This window comes from Cynocephalus volans, chromosome 14, assembly GCF_027409185.1.
Source record: "Cynocephalus volans isolate mCynVol1 chromosome 14, mCynVol1.pri, whole genome shotgun sequence".
NCBI lineage: Eukaryota > Metazoa > Chordata > Mammalia > Dermoptera > Cynocephalidae > Cynocephalus > Cynocephalus volans.
In genome coordinates this window covers 30687226-30703693 of record NC_084473.1, presented here as the reverse complement: position 1 = coordinate 30703693, position 16468 = coordinate 30687226, and the positions used below count along the sequence as shown (strand labels likewise).

Below are 16468 nucleotides of genomic sequence, written 5' to 3'. Positions count from 1 at the left end.
GGAAAAACAGTAGAGAAATAAAGAGGGCATTAAACAAGGCTACAAACGAAAATAACAAGTGAGGAGATGATAGCAACAAAATTTTTGAAGTTGGAGGGCAGATGTTCCCTCTCCTCCCCAAAAATCTTAAAGCTAAGCCATCAGGGAGAGCCCAAAGCATTGTATGTTGTAGTATTTCTGAAACACACAAAAGTCTAAAATTAAAATTAACTTAAAAGTAGCAGCTTTTTGCAATATTTTCTCAACTATCTAATACTAAAACATAGCTCCTATCATAACAGAACCCTACTTTTTTTTTTTTTTTTTAACCTTAAACTGAGACTTCTTGTACTTTAAAATATGGGAACCATAACCTAGGAGGACAAAATCCAAGATGCTCAGGATATCTTATCACCTCCTTCCTCACGCTTTATGTACACACTGCTTGTAACAAATATTACCTGCTTCACTTCATGACTCTATGTTTGCTTACACCATTCCCTCTACCTAGCTAACTCCTTATCCTTCAAGTCTCAGCTGAGGTATCACTTCTAGAAAGCTTTCCAAATTGGGGTGGGAGATGGGGAGAGGGAAGGTTCAAATTCATCTGATTATTCCCCTATGGCAGTGATAGAGTGTGGATGTGTTGTCCCTGCCAAAACTGTGACAGTGCTGTAAGCTGTTCGAGTCATGGGGGCAGATCCCTCATGAATGGATTAATGCTCTCCCTGGGGGAGGAGGGGTAATGAGTGAGTTCTTGCTCTGTTAGTTCCAGTGAGAGCTGGTTGTTTAAAAGAACCTGGCACCTTCTCTCTGCTTCCTCTCTCACCATGTGATCTGCTTGTACCCGCTGGCTCCCTGCCGCTTTTGGCCCTGAGTAGAAGCAGCCTGAGGCCCATGCCAGATTCAGCTGTCCCAGAATCGTTAGCCAAATAAACCTCTGTTCTTTATAAATTACCCAGTCTCAGGTGTTCTGTTATAGCAACACAAAACGGACTAAAACAGGCAGACAAACACTTGTTGAATTGAACTATATAATGTAAAACACCAATACAAAACATAACATTTATTGAGTGCTTGTGGTGTGTCAAGTAGTGTTCTACTACATGTATCAGTTTATTTAATCATTCTGATAACCCAATGAGTTAGGTATTAATTATGAAGCACAGAGAGGTTAAGCATCTTGCCTAACTAAGGTCCCAGCTAATAAGTGGTCAACAAAGACTGTAACTCAAATCATCTAGCTCCAGAGCCAATATCTTTAACCACTAGACTGGGCTTTCTCTATAAATGCCAATGCCTTCCAAACCTGTACTCCCAAATCATAAAGCTTCAACCCTGAATTTCCAAATGCCTCTGGACATCTCCACTTGGATGTCTTTTAAGAACCTCAAAATTAACACAACTGAAATCATTATTTCCCTCTTGCTTCCTAGCCTTCTCCAACAAAAGCTAGTCACCACACCTTCTTGTAGTGTCTATTTTGGATTAATAAAATTACCCAAGTAGGAACCTAACAGTAATTATCACCATGCCAATTTTTTTTTTTTTTTTTTTTTTAAAGATGACCGGTAAGGGGATCTTAACCCTTGACTTGGTGTTGTCAGCACCGCGCTCAGCCAGTGAGCCAACCGGCCATCCCTATATAGGATCCGAACCCGTGGCCCTGGTGTTATCAGCACCGCACTCTCCCGAGTGAGCCACAGGCCGGCCCCACCATGCCAATTTTTATAATCCCTCACATTCACCAAATTATATCCCTACTTCTCAAATTAACACCAGGCTCACATCACTTCTCACATCTGGACATTAGCTTCAAATCTTTCTAAACACAATTTTGATCATGTCATTAACTTACAATGGCTCCCTACTATTGACACCAAATCCAAATTTCTCAAAAGGACATATTATGCTCCTGTCCTTGCCTATCTCTGAGCTTCAACCCTAACCATCCCCACACATATTCTAGATGCCAACCCCCCCTCCAAAACACTTGCCTCTCTTCCTTGAATTCATCATGTTTTTGAAGACTAATACATTTCAGCACAAGCAAGTACCCTGACTTACGATGACCATCTCCATAACATTCCCGTCCCATTATCTCCATCTTTCAAAACTGATCATAAATGCTACCTTTGAGAAGTTTTCTGTTTCCCTCAGGATGAAGAAACTCCCTCCTCTGTATTCACACAACATTCTGCACATCTATACTATAGTACTTGTAAGATTATGCTAAAATGGCTTACCTAAAAGCATCATCTAGATGCACTCAAAGGCAAAAACATTAACTATTTTTTGCTCACCATGCCTAGCAGGTATTCAATAAATGCCTGAATGAATACCCATCAATGAGCTCTTCACATCACCTTCCTCTTTTAACAACTTCAAGTTCAAAATCAATTAACATTCTCTTCCCATAAGCAGCCTAAGGTGATCTGTGAAAATGGTTCACTATTCACTTGATCTAGAAAACCCCCAAAATCATGCAATTCAAGAAGTTCAAATCTTGGTGTTCACTTTAAGAACACCATGAAAGAGCCCAAGTCATCAAGGGTATGCATATCCAAAAAGCCACCAAGTATCTGAAAGATGTCACTTTACAAAAGCAATGTGTACCGTTCTGGCATTGGTAGGTCTGCCCAGACCAAATAGTGGAGCTCGACACAGGGTCACTGGCCCAAAAAGAGTGAATTTTTGCTGCACATGCTTAAAAATGCTGAGAGTAATGCTGAACGTAAGGGTTTAGATGTAGATTCTCTGGTCAATGAGAACATCCAAATAACAAAGTACTCAAGATGTGCCACCATATTTACAGAGCTCATGGTCGGATTGATCCATACATGAGCTCCCCCTGCCACATCAAAGTGATCCTTACTGAAAAGGAACAAATCATTCCTAAACCAGAAGAGGAGGTTACACAGAAGAAAAAGATACCCCAGAAGAAACTGAAGAAACAAAAAAACTTATGGTGTAAGAAAAAATTCAGCATTAGATAAATGCAAATAAAAGTTTAAAAATGTTTTAAAAGTCAATTAGCATACAGTTTATAACTCTCCTAGGATATAAAAAAAATTATTGCTCTTATAATTATGTGTATTAGAGTTCACCCAGCCACACTTCTACCTAAGTAGAAACTAAAGGAAAATACCACAATGTCAATATAATACTTATAGCAAAAACAGTTACTGCACTCAGCAACCTTTCAATTAGCCATTGCTACCACAAGAATTAAAAAAAAAATGAAAAAGAAAAACAAATAACAAAATTTGCAAAAAACACTTATAGAGCACTTACTATATATATGAGGCACTGTTCTAGATGCTTTACATATATTAACTCATATTAATTCTCACAACCACCCTACAAGGTGATACTATTATTATCCTCGTTTTACCGATGAATTTTCAAGGTCAAAAAGAACCAAGACTCAAGCCCAGGCTGTTTGGCTCCAGAGTCTGAGCTCTTATACTGCCTTTCATTAATAAGACTAAAACCACTAAAACAAAGACTAGGATAAACTCTCTGCTAGAGCAAAACCATCTTTAAGCATTCAACATTTAGGAAAATCCAGGAGGTAAATGGAAAAATGTGGATAAATATATAGGGTCTTAAAAACATAGCAAATTTTAAAAAACAGATCTTAGTATAAACTTACTGTAATCATAGAAAAGTATTTTTCTAATAAAACTGCACACCTTTGACATAAACCAGGTCATCATTTATTATCACTAAACTCAGTCAACTGACAGAGCAAAAGTACGTACTCACAGCCCAAAAAGAGGTTCTGCTGAATTAAGTTTTCATGAAGAACTCAGATGCATCCAGAAGACAGCTATCTTCTAGGAATATTGAAATCCTAACTCTATAACCATGTTTATCTTCTCTCATAGAAAAATAATTTAGAGTAGGAAGGCTGCATGTACAAAAGCTAGTAAATAGGAACTGGTTTGAATTATTTACAATTTCCATCACCGGGAGATTTTGGATTTTATCCAAAAAAAGTATTTCTTGAGGACTACACAGGCTCCAAGACTTCCTGGAACAGGCAGCTCTAGGCTTTAAGTATGATTAAGAAGCTGTTATATATTGGGGGAGACAACTCAACCTCAATTTCACCAAAACTGGTGTAAAGATCTTTCTCTTATCTATGACCACTGCACAAATTTCTCAAATCAAAGTCACTATATATACAGGAAAAGGAAAAAGAGATATTCATAAAGAAATGTAAAACTGGAATGTTTGTCTAAAAACACTGAGCAGCTTTTTCCCACTTTTTCATTGTGACATAGTTCTGGAACTCCAGAAACTGAAGAGACATGACTTCCTCTACACTTATAGTACAATATCCACTGATTAATTCCCACACACACACACTTCATTCACTTATGTACATATACTACATGAATAATCCATATACACATAAAACTAGTAACACAGTCTTCATTCTGACATGTAGCCACAATACACTAAAAGATATTTACCCAAATATAGATTATATTTGTTACCAACATTTATATTCTCATCTACATATTTCCTTTTGGGGGGGGGGGCTGGCGGGTATGGGGATCCGAACCCTTGACCTTGGTGTTATCAACACTGTGCTCTAACTGACTGAGCTATCCTATCCTGAGCTATCCTATCTGGCCAACCCCATCTACATTTAAATGATATCTATCTACCTTCTGAGTGAACATTAAGTGAGTGAACATTTTTAAAAGTAATAGTTAGGAGCGTGGCAATACTAAGCCCCCAAGAGACTTAAGAGAATTAGCATTCACTGAGCACCTACTATACACTTGTCATGCACTGTTAGGCACTCTTAACATATTTGACTGCTTCATCTTCACAACCATCCTATTAAACATTAATCTTACGTTACAGATGAGGAAGCTGAGATTCAGGAAGTTTAAGCAGTGAGTTCATGAGATAAAATTCAAAATTCAAGACTACCTAACACATAAAGCCCACACTCTCTCCATACACCTTTTTAAAAAAGCTTATTAAAAAAACTAACAATATAAAATGTACTATGTAGGGGGTGGAGATGTGGCCCTATTTCAGGAAGCAAGAGAAACCACCACCGCCAGTAATTAAATAAATAAGACAATACCTTAACAATACCTTATTCTTACAACAAAGCAAAAATTGGATGGGTTCTGCAGGATGGTAGAAAGTAGGAAATCAGAAAAAATTCCTAGCAAGTTCAAATTTCAGGTTAAATTCAAAAGACTTAACAGAGAGAACATGAAAAATTTTTAAGTAAAAAAGAAAAGCAAGGTATTTACAGGGAATTAAAAGAAGATAAGGGGCCGAGCCCGTGGCGCACTTGGGAGAGTGCAGCGCTGGGAGCGCAGCGACGCTCCCGCCGCGGGTTCGGATCCTATATAGGAATGGCCGGTGCACTCACTGGCTGAGTACCGGTCACGAAAAAGACAAAAAAAAAAAGAAGAAGATAAGTGTAACTTTTGGGGGTCACTTGACTGGTAAGTATAATGTTTGAAGCACTTTGCATGCATTTACACTTACTCCTCACAATTAATACAATTATCACCCCCATTTCGCAAGTAGGGAAACTGGAACAGAAATGTTAAGTAGTTTAGTCAAGGTTACACATTTAATAAAGTTTAAAGAAAAACAGAACAGAAACTCGGATCTTAACACAAACCATCTGTCACTGGAACTAAGCTCCTTCCTAACCATTAAGCTAAATTCCATGAATAAACAACAGCTAGAGAGAGGGACCTATATAGTAATATGAACAGCATGGTCAAGCGGCATTGTAGCTTTCTTGATTTTTAAAACCCGAAGTTAGCAAATAAACATATTTAAATAGGCAAATGAGCATATGAAAAGAAAAGATGCTCAACATCACATGTCATCAGGGAATTGCAAATTAAAACAAGGGGATTCCACTACACACCTATTAGAATGGCCAAAGTCCAAAACACTGACATCACCAAATGCTGATGAGGATGCGGAGCTCAGAAATTCTCCTTCATGGGCCGGCCCGTGGCTCACTCGGGAGAGTGCGGTGCTGATAACACCAAGACCACGGGTTTGGATCCCTATATACGGATGGATGGCCGGTTGGTTCACTTGGACAGTGTGGTGCTGACAACACCAAGTCAAGGGTTAAGATCCCCTTACAGGTCATCATTTGAAAAAAAAAAAAAAAAAATTCTCATTCATTGCGATGATACAGCCACTTTGAAAAATGGTTTAGCAGTTTCTTACAAAAGTAAACATACTCTTACCACCACCAATCGAGTTCCTTAGTATTTACCCAAATGAACTGGAAATTTATGTCCACACAAAAAAACTGCATACAGGTGTTATAGCAGCTTTACTCATAATTGCCAAAAGTTGGAAGCCAGAAAGATGTATATGAATGGATAAACTGTGGTACATCCAGACAATGGAATATTATTCATCGCTAAAAAGAAATAACTATCAAGACATGAAAAGACATGGAGGAACCTTAAATGCACATTACTAAGTGAAAGAAGACATTCTGAAATAAGGCAAAACTATGGAGACAGTAAAAAGATCAGTGGTTGCCGGGGGTGGAGGGGAGAGAGGGAGGAATAGGCAGAGCAGAGGATTTTTAGGGGAGGGAAACTATTCCATATGATAGTACAAGGGTGAATACATGTCGTTATATATTTGTCCAAACCCACAGAATGTACAACACCAAGAGTGAACCTTAATGTAAACTCTGGACTTTTAGTAATAACAATTGTTAATGTAAGTTCATCGATTGTACCACCACTGTGGTACCAGATGTTGACAGTGGGCACAGAGTATATGGGAATTCTCTGTACTTTCTGCTAAATTTTGCTATGAACGTAGAAGTGCTCTAAAAAATAAAATCTATTTTTAAAAAAGTCAAGAAGTGTGTTTATTTAATAATTAGTATGTAAGGAAGCATCTACCTAACATACTCATTAGTATACATGCATCAAATCAAATATATTTGGGTTAATATTTTGTTCTAGGCATTCTGGAGAAGAGATATAAACAAGTAAACAAGGTACCTTCCCACAAGGAGCTTGAAATAGGACGAGACAAACATCATATATTTACAAAAAGCCAAATAAAATGAAATTTAAATAGTTCAAGACAGCAGAAAACATATCACAAACAGTGAATTACCAAATTACTAAAATGGACACATACAGGACAATATGGGCTTAGGGTTCAGTGGACTATACCTGGCTAAAGGGATCAGGAAGTTAAAATGTGCTCTGTCTTGAAAAATTGATCAGATTTGTGTAACTGACTGGAGGGGATTAGTGCATTCCAAGAAAGAGCAAAACTGCTGTAGTTAGAAAAGAAAATTAAATAGACCAGTTTCACAAAACAAAATAGGGAGACATGACTAGAGAGACTGGTAGAGGCCAGATCATGGAGGTCACTGAGTGTTAGGCCAAGGAATCAGCTCAGAGCCTCAGAAATGTTAACTCTTAAACACTAACAAGGAGCAAATATTTGCCTAACCTATGTATATACTGATAGCTCTTAATCTAGTGAAAGTGTATTTACAAACATTTTACATCAGATACAGATCATTGGAAAACATATACTAGTAGAAAGTTAAAAACTCATCACCTTTGCCATCCAACTGAATACATATACAGTACATACAGGTCCCGCTTCCATCCTAATCTACAGATAAGCTGCCCATAACCCTGTAAAATGAACCTCATGCATCCATAAAGACATACAAGAAAAGTTCATGAGAGACTGGATGGTTAGCTAGGTTGGCTGGAGCTTGTTGTTGGTAACACCAAGGTCCAGAGTTCAACCTCTGTACAGGCCAGCCACCACCCCCTCCACTCCCCCAAAAAAGTTCATGGAAAAATGGAATTAAAAATAATATAAATCTTTCTTTCCACGAACTTTTTGAAGACACCAATACCTCTATCACCCAGTAAAACTCTGTATAGTTTCCCTGCTCTTTATATCCTCAGACAAAGATGACTTTCCTCTGGAGTAGAAAGGAAGGTGGCTCATTGCCCATGAACTGGAAAGAAGGTTTATGTTAGGACCATGATCACTACTGGCACCTTCTCCCTTCTCTACTTACAGGACTGCCAACCTCTATTAACCATTAAAAGCAAAACTATTAAATATCTACATGTTCCACATAAAACATAAAATGCAGCATTCTCTCCCAAATCATCTGAATATATTACACAGGACCCTATACAAACTCTGGTAATTATTATTAATAATAAACTTTACTTCTCATATATAAAAATGTTTCAGAATTTATTCATTGTTAATTTCCTTTTTTTTTCTGTAATCCTTTTATTTAAGAGTTTGCCATAAACTTTCCTATACATTTTAAATCACATACTCAATCCTCATGCATGGGCATTTGCAATTATATCCAATCCCCAAATACCCCAATTAAGTTATCCCAAATCAGTGCTATTTTATGCATTTACCTCTACATTCACATTATGCACTTAATTCTCTTTTTAAGTAATCTACCACTAAGGCAACTAGTTTCTTCTCTTTCATGTACAGGCACATAAATATATGATTCCTGATCCAGTTCATGAGCAATGAGCCACCTTCCTATCTATCCCAGAGGGAAGACGCCTTTGTCTAAGGAGATAATGAGTGGGGAAACCATATAAAGTTTTATCAGGTGATAGAGTAGTATGAGGGGTCTTCAAAAAGTTCGTGGAAAGATTCATATTATCTTTTAATTCTATTTTTCCACAAACTTTTTAAAGTATCCTCATTATGTCCAATTTTCCCAACCATTTTAACAAACCCTGACACACATTATTGTTCTCAAACATGGCCTCCACACGTAAAAAGCACCCCAAGAAACTCTTTCAATCCCAAACACAAAAATCATGAAAAGTAATATCAGATATTAAGGATATAAACACATACTAAAAAGTTTAGACATACATGAAAACGGTAACGCCAAATTAAGGATAATGTTTATAAGGGAGGGAGGGTTGGAGGAATGCAATCCAGGAAGGACACTCTGGAGGCTTCAACTCCATTTGTTCTTAAGCTGAGTCGGAGATACATGGTTGTTTACTGCAATTATTCTTTGTACCTTTTCATATTTGAAATATTTTAAGTAAGTTTTAAGAAGAAATATATCCAATTACTAATGAGCATCTCCCTCTCATACACAGTGACAAGCTGTTATGTCCAAGTTGCAGTAATTGATCGTTGCCACACCTGGGACACCCCTCCTGTCATATACCTAAGCCAAGAAAAGAAAAAATCACAACGCCACCCAAAACTTTCTCTTAGATATATCTTTTAGATATATTCCAGGTTTATATTCTATAAACTATACACAATCCAGTTCTTTCACAATTCTCACAACAAAAATTAACACCTTTAATTTCATCTTTGTATCCCTAAATTGCCAGTTACTCTTATAAATGACTTATTACTCACACAGTACATTTTTCCTTATTTGTCTATGTTAAAATACAAGTGAACTGGTAGACAGCATAACTACTTCCACTTGGCTAATGCAGACAGTTGTATACATTATATCTCTGTGCATGAGTCTAACTCACTCATACACTAACTTTTCAATCTGAAACTATAACACCTAAATTAAACAACTCATCATTTAAACACAAATGAAAAGTCATCTCAGCCGAATGTAACTTAGCCAGGGCATACCAAAACACTCCGGTCAGTCCAGAGCATTCACCTCATGCATTCTAAATGTCCCGTCCCTAGACCAACGTTTACACCACCAAGAAGTGCTCTCCTGCAGTGGTGAGACTCAGACGTACCCCCAAATCCCAATTTCCAGCTCGCTGTAGTAAACATATAGAGGGCCTGAAGTTTCACCTAATTACGAACCCAAAGGAACCTACAGTTCCTACATCGCGGGTCCTGAGTTTCTCGTCACTACGGGGTAGAAGTTGGGAGCTCGATCTAGGGAACCAGATCTAGCCTTCTTTAGCAGGCGAGGACCGAAGAGTTCAAGCAGCAGGCCCGCCTACTTCCCTCCCCACCCCCACCCGGGGCGCGAAGCCGGCGGTGCGTCCCCGCACCTGCGGGACCTGTGAACCGCCCCCTGACTATCCACTTCTCTCCAGGAAGGAAGCGCTAGGATGCCGGCTGGGACGCTCCCCGCCCCTCGCCTCCGGCCACCACCTCTCCCGCTGGGATCAACCTTTCGAGCCTTTGGCCTCTCATCTAGCAGAGCGCGGTACCAACACCTTCCCACGACCTACCCAAAGGCCTGGCCTTCTCGCCTCCCCCAGAGGACCAAGCCAGACCGGACGCTCAAGGCCCGAAAGGCAACACTCCCACCACTCCCCGCTCTTTCCTTCTCAGCTGCGGCCGCTGAAAAAGCCAAGCCCTAAGGTCCTCCTCCATCAGCTTCCGGGCCTCCCTTCACAGCCAGGCCCGAGCCCCCAGCCCTGCCCTCCCACTACCCCGCTTCCCCTCCACTGGAGGCCGAGCCCCGGGGCTGGGCGGGTTCCTTCACCGGCATCCCGCCGGCCCGGCTCCTCCGGCGACGGGCCCGGCCCCAGCCCGGCGTGCGGCATACTCACCGCTTAGCGCCGAGGCCTGCAGGGTGGCCCCCGAGGTGCCGTCGATGACTTTGATGGTCCCGCGGCTGGTGACTGCCAGGATGGCGTTGAGCGCCGGGTGGTAGGAGAGGCTGTGCAGCCCGTCGGCGTCGCAGCGCATGCAGCCGTCCCGCAGCACCAGCCACTCCGAGACCCCAGCCGCTCCCGCCCCCGCCGCGGAGGAGCAGCCCGGGCCCGAGGCCGCCGCAGCCGCAGCCGCAGCCGCCATATTCCGGCCTGCACTCAGCACAATCACACTGGGAAGCGGCTCAGTGACAGTCCCGGGAGGTGCAGCACCACCGCCAGTCACCATCCGGGGCCAGGGGGCAAGCGGAGCGCGTTATCCGGAAGTGAAGTCAGGCGCCCGCACGCACGCGGAACGTCGGCCGCCCGGCCGGAGGGGCCAAGCTCGGAGAGAGCCTGACGCGGGAGGAGGAAGGAGCGAAAGAGGCGGGACCCGGGGCTGGGGGCGGCCGGGCGGAGCATGCGCGGAAGGGCTCGCGCGTGGCACGCGCAGCTGGTCTGGCCCGTTCTGCGTCCGCAACGTCTCAGTTTCTTCCTGCGAGTCCGGGGGATGGTGGCCGCTTGAGTTCCGTACTGCTCCCGCGCTCTTCGCAGGGTGGGGTGGGAGGTTCCGTGTATTTCCATTAGGCTGGGACCCCGACCTGTGCGACCTGACTGGCACATCCTGAGGCCCTTTGCAGCGGTTCCAGCTGCGCCCCGACCGTTCCCGGCACGCGGAGTGCAGCTGTTCCGCGGTAGCCGGAAGCAGACCTCTGGGTCTGGGCCCCGGCTCCGGTCTGAGAATAAACAGTCCGAATAGCCTCTAGTTTGGATTTGAAGGAACTGAACGACCTTCCCATGCCCGTGCCTTTACCTCGCCTGCCCTACCCCAATCCCTAAATCTTTTTGTTGAACAGAAGTGCCAGATAAGCGGTGCTGAGAGCATACGGTTAAGCTTAGTTTCTCTATCCGTGTTCCGAACAACTCGAGCTGTATGAATTGTTAATAGGTGTGGTGTGTGTGGGTGTTGGAGAGCTAGAAAGGACTAGACAAGTTAATATACTGAGAGTTAACATTTTTTCTACTTTTTATTTCAAAATAATTATTAGATTCACAGTTACTTGCAAATATAGTGCAGACTTCTGTGCTCTTCTTCCCCAAAATTCATAACCTGTATCTATGAGGAAAACACTGAACAAATCCAAGTTGAAGGACATTCTGTGAAATACCTGGACAGTACTCCTCAAAGGTAGTACAGATAGGTCCAACTGTGGGGATATGACGTTTGTATGACGTGTGTACAGGTCAATGTTATTTTATCATGAGTAGATTAGTGCCCATAATCAAATGCAGAACTGTATCTTCTGTATGTTTTGGAATCATTACATTATCTTGGAAAAGACCTGGTTTCCTATCTCAAAATCTAATCAAAGTGCTGTTGTGAGGATTAAGAATCATTTGCAAAATGTATAGAACACCATGAGTATACCAGGAGCTCAATAAAAGATGAGAATTACTAGCTTTCTCACGTTCCTGCAGACTTCTTTCAGAATATCTTCATGGATTATCCCAACTACATCCTAAACCTGTTTATTCATATGCAAAGTTATATAATCTGTACTGTTTATTAATTCCATTTTGGAATGGCAAATATTCCATTTTTATCTAATGTTGGAAGGCAATATAATGAAGTGAATAAATACACAAGTAGTAAACTATGAATAAATATCTGATGTTGAGTTACTGTAGCATCATCAATCACCTCTATCTATGAACCTGGGCAAGTCACTTAATACATTCTGAGAATGTTTCACCAAGTGTCAAATGGAGGTGATACTATGTCTTGCTATACTTACTGAGGCTTGTTATAAGTACATGTAAACTGTAAAATTGAAACAGAGGTTAAATGGCTTGTCTGTGGTCTCCCAGTTTGTGGGGCAGGGGTAACAGAGAACTAGACTTTGAACCCAGCCAGTTTGATTCCAGAACCCATACGCCTAATTTAACCCTCCTCTTCAAAACTTTAGTGCCTTACGTTAAAGTACTGCAAAAATAAAATCTAAATGTAACTGGGAGTGTCCTTGCAAAACAGTTTTTTAAATCTTCAGGATATAAGTAGAAACTGTAAACACTGCCACTTCGAAGTTTTTATTTCTCAAGATTCCTTTCAGCCACACTTTTAATCTGAAACACTCCCTTGAGTAGCCTTCCAATGCAAATCAAACCCCGCAACATATTGGGAGGGAAAATAAACTAGTAACCTTAACACTAAATTTATTTATTTATTTATTTATTTATTTTTAAGATGACTGGTAAGGGGATCTTACCCCTTGACTTGGTGTTGTCAGCACCACACTCTCTCGAGTGAGCCACAGGCTGGCCCCAACACTAAATTTAAACTAAGTAAACTTTAATATTATACCTTGGGGGCCGAGCCCGTGGCGCACTCGGGAGAGTGCGGTGCTGGGAGCGCGGCGACGCTCCCGCCGCGGGTTCGGATCCTATATAGGACTGGCCAGTGCACTCACTGGCTGAGTGCCGGTCACAAAAAAGACAAAAAAAAAAAAAAGTTAAAAATATTATACTTTGAATTGCACAAGAGTTTTACCAGTTAGCCTGTACTTTTTTGAAAACTGGGAAAAAGTACTTTCTTCTCTATGAATTTAGATTGCTTTCACCTGTAAACCAGCATTCTCCAAAGCTTATTACACAGAAGATGTTCTGAAATAAAACACCTCCGTTATTAAAGAAATTTGGGAAATAACTCCTCCTATATTCTTCCTCTTGGGAGATTTATAATACACATTAGCATCTCAAAAGCTCTGAGGCCTCCTATGACAAGGAATCCTATTTAACCTCCTTTAACCAACATTTCACAAACTCATACCACCATAGACTCCTGCAAAACAAGTGTTCCAAAGAGCACTCTTTAATGTAATTCGTTGCTTCTTTAGTTTAAGGACTTGCTGAGACCTGAAAGACTATAGTTACCATGGTCAGGATCCAGATTCAGGTTCCTTGAATTAAAGTGATTGTAGAATGGAATTAGTCTTCACAGGCCAGCTGCGGGGGGGCGGGGGGGGGGGGGGGATTGGCCAGGAGTGGATGAAATTCAACATCACCTGTGTTGATGTCTTTCTGTGGAGGTGTTGAGAGCAAATACCCTTAACATTGAAAAATGTACTGATTGTCATGGCTAGTCTATTTTGAAGTGATGGCCTTTGGAGGGCCTCCAGCCAAACCATTTTGGGGACAGGTGGTGATCACCTAAAAGAAGTAGAAATTTCTTCACATTGACAGTCATTCTGGAAAGGGAATTTGCTGGAATCAGAAATGCGGACTCAGAAAGAAGGTCTGATTGACACAGAAAAAGCATTTGACAAAATCCAACATCCATTCATGGGAGAGGGGAAAAAAAAAACTCTCAGCAAACTAAAAATAGAGGAAAATTTCCTCAACCTGATAAAAAGCATCTACAAAAAAACCTACAGCTAACATCATACTTAACAGTGAAAGATTGAATAATTTCCTTCTAAAATCAAGGACAAGTCAAGGACATTGACTCTCCCCACTCTTTTTCAACATAGTATTGCAAATTATGGAACTTGTTGAAAGTCACTGTAATAGCCAAGAAAAAGAAAGAAAGTGCATAGAGAAAGAGTAGTTTCTCACCCCCCACACTCCACCTCTTGTGCAGTGGTGGTGGGGGTCAGGTAGTTAGGAGGAGGAGTAGAGGTTGAAGCCTAAGAGAGACAAGCTGCCCTAGAACTGCTGATGATGATTGGCAGAGGGCTGAGCAGGGGCTCCAGCTGAGTGGAGGCCTATGTCTGGAACTATGCATTGGCAGAGAAAGAGAGGCATGACTATTTCTAGAGCTAACAGAGCAGACACTACCCCTGAAGATTCTTTGGCAAATACCCAGGGAACTGTGAGTGGGTAACTGAGGTCATAACATGGGAGCTAGAAATTGGGCACCTTGATACCACATTGCTAAAAACCACAATACACACACACACTATTGAGCCGTATACAAATATTGCACTAAACAAATGCTTAAATTTGATATGAGATCTCTACACTTTTTAAAAACATGATGATAATATAAATAAATTTCTAAACTAAAAAGAAATTAGAAATCATCACCCTAATGCCCAAATTAATTAACCTCTCTGCTGAAGTTTACAGGCAGATTTTCTTTGTCCCAAAGCAAAATATGATGAAATTCTAATGATTTCTAATGGAAAGGTTGACCTGCTAGGAATTCCTTCTGTCTGGCCTGATATTGACACCCAGTACATGTATCATTAAAATTCACTCTGAGGGGCCGGCCCGTGGCTCACTTGGGAGAGTGCTGCTGGTAACACCAAGGCCACAGGATCGGATCTCTATATAGGGATGGCTGGTTAGGTCACTTGGGAGAGCGTGGTGCTGACAACACCAAGTCAAGGGTTAAGATCCCCTTACCGGTCATCTTTTTAAAAAATAAATAAATAAAATAAAATTCACTCTGAGGACAAAACCACAGTGAGATACCAACTCACACCCATTAGGTTGACTATCAAAAAAAATGAAAAATAATGTGTTGACAAGGATGTGGAAAAATTGGAACTCTTATGCACTGTTGGAAGGAATGTAAAATGCATACAATTGCTATGGAAAATAACGTGATAGTTCTTCAAAAAATGAAAAATAGAATTACCATATGATTAAGCAATTCCACTTCTGGGTATATAGTCCAAAGAATTAAAAGCAGAGACTCAAATAAAAAAAAAAAAAAAAAAGCAGAGACTCAAAGAGGTATTTGTTCACCAATGTTCATAGCAGCATTACTCAAAATAGCTACCATATGAAAGCAATGGAGGTGTCCATCAATGAACAATGAGTAAGCAAAATGTGGTAAATACATATAATGGAATCTTATTCAACCTTAAAAAGGAAGGAAATTCTGATACATGCTACAAAAAGGATTCATCTTGCTTTCCGTGCTAGGTGAAATCAGTCAAACACAAAATAACAAATACTGCATGATTCTACTTATATGAGGTACCTAGAGTAAATTCATGGAAACACGAAGTAGAATGGTGGTTGTCTATAGTTGGGAGTAGGGGAGAACAGGAAATTATTGTTTTAATAGGTACAGGGTTTCAGTTTTGCAAAATGAAAAGAATTCTGTGGATGTATGATGGTGATGGTAACAAAACAATGTGAATGTACTTAAGGCCACTGAACTGTACACTTCTCAATGGCCACTATATACCTATTAGAATGGCTAAAGCCCCAAAACTGATAATACCAAATGCTGGTGAGGATGTGGAGCAACAGGAAGAATTGCTGTGAAAATGCAAAATGATAAACCCACTTTGGAAGACAGTTTGGCAGTTTCTTACTAAGATAAACATAGTTTACCAAGTGATCCAACAATCACACTCCTAGGTATTTATCCAATTGAGCTGAAAACTTATGTCCACATGAAAACTGCACCCAAATATTTATAGCAGATTTATTCATAATTGCCCCAAACCAGAAGCAACTAAGATGTCCTTTAATAGATGAATGGATAAACACATTGTGGTACATCTGTACAATGAAGTGTTATTCAATGATAAAAAGAAACGAGCTATTCTACAAAAGACATGGAGGAACCTTAAATTCGTATTGCTTAAAATGTTACAAATAGGGGAAACTGAGTGCAAAGGACAGAGTGGGTGGGAATTCTCTGTAGTATCTGATTTTCTGTAAATCTAAAACTTTTCTGAAAATCAAAGTCTATTAATTTTAGAAATAATTAAGATGGTACATTTTATGTTCTGTATTTTCACCCCAATTTAAAAAAATAAAATTTAAAAAAATTCACCCTCAGGAGGAAACAGGAACATAGTCCACATTTGTTTCTCATCACTGGGAACATAGTA

General features: G+C 40.5%; 1 protein-coding gene and 1 pseudogene across 3 annotated transcripts in view; one reads left to right on the top strand and one right to left on the bottom strand.

Annotated features, from left to right (window-relative positions):
* Window positions 1-10866, bottom strand: part of BIRC6 (baculoviral IAP repeat containing 6) — a 244234-nt gene extending 233368 nt beyond the window's left edge. For all 3 annotated transcript variants that reach the window (XM_063078978.1, XM_063078979.1, XM_063078980.1), the window contains exon 1: window positions 10536-10866. In XM_063078978.1, coding sequence (XP_062935048.1) covers window positions 10536-10866 — 331 coding nt within the window. The remainder of the gene's footprint in view (window positions 1-10535) is intronic.
* Window positions 2423-2975, top strand: LOC134363201 (large ribosomal subunit protein uL22-like; annotated as a pseudogene).
* Window positions 10867-16468: the final 5602 nt, after the last annotated feature.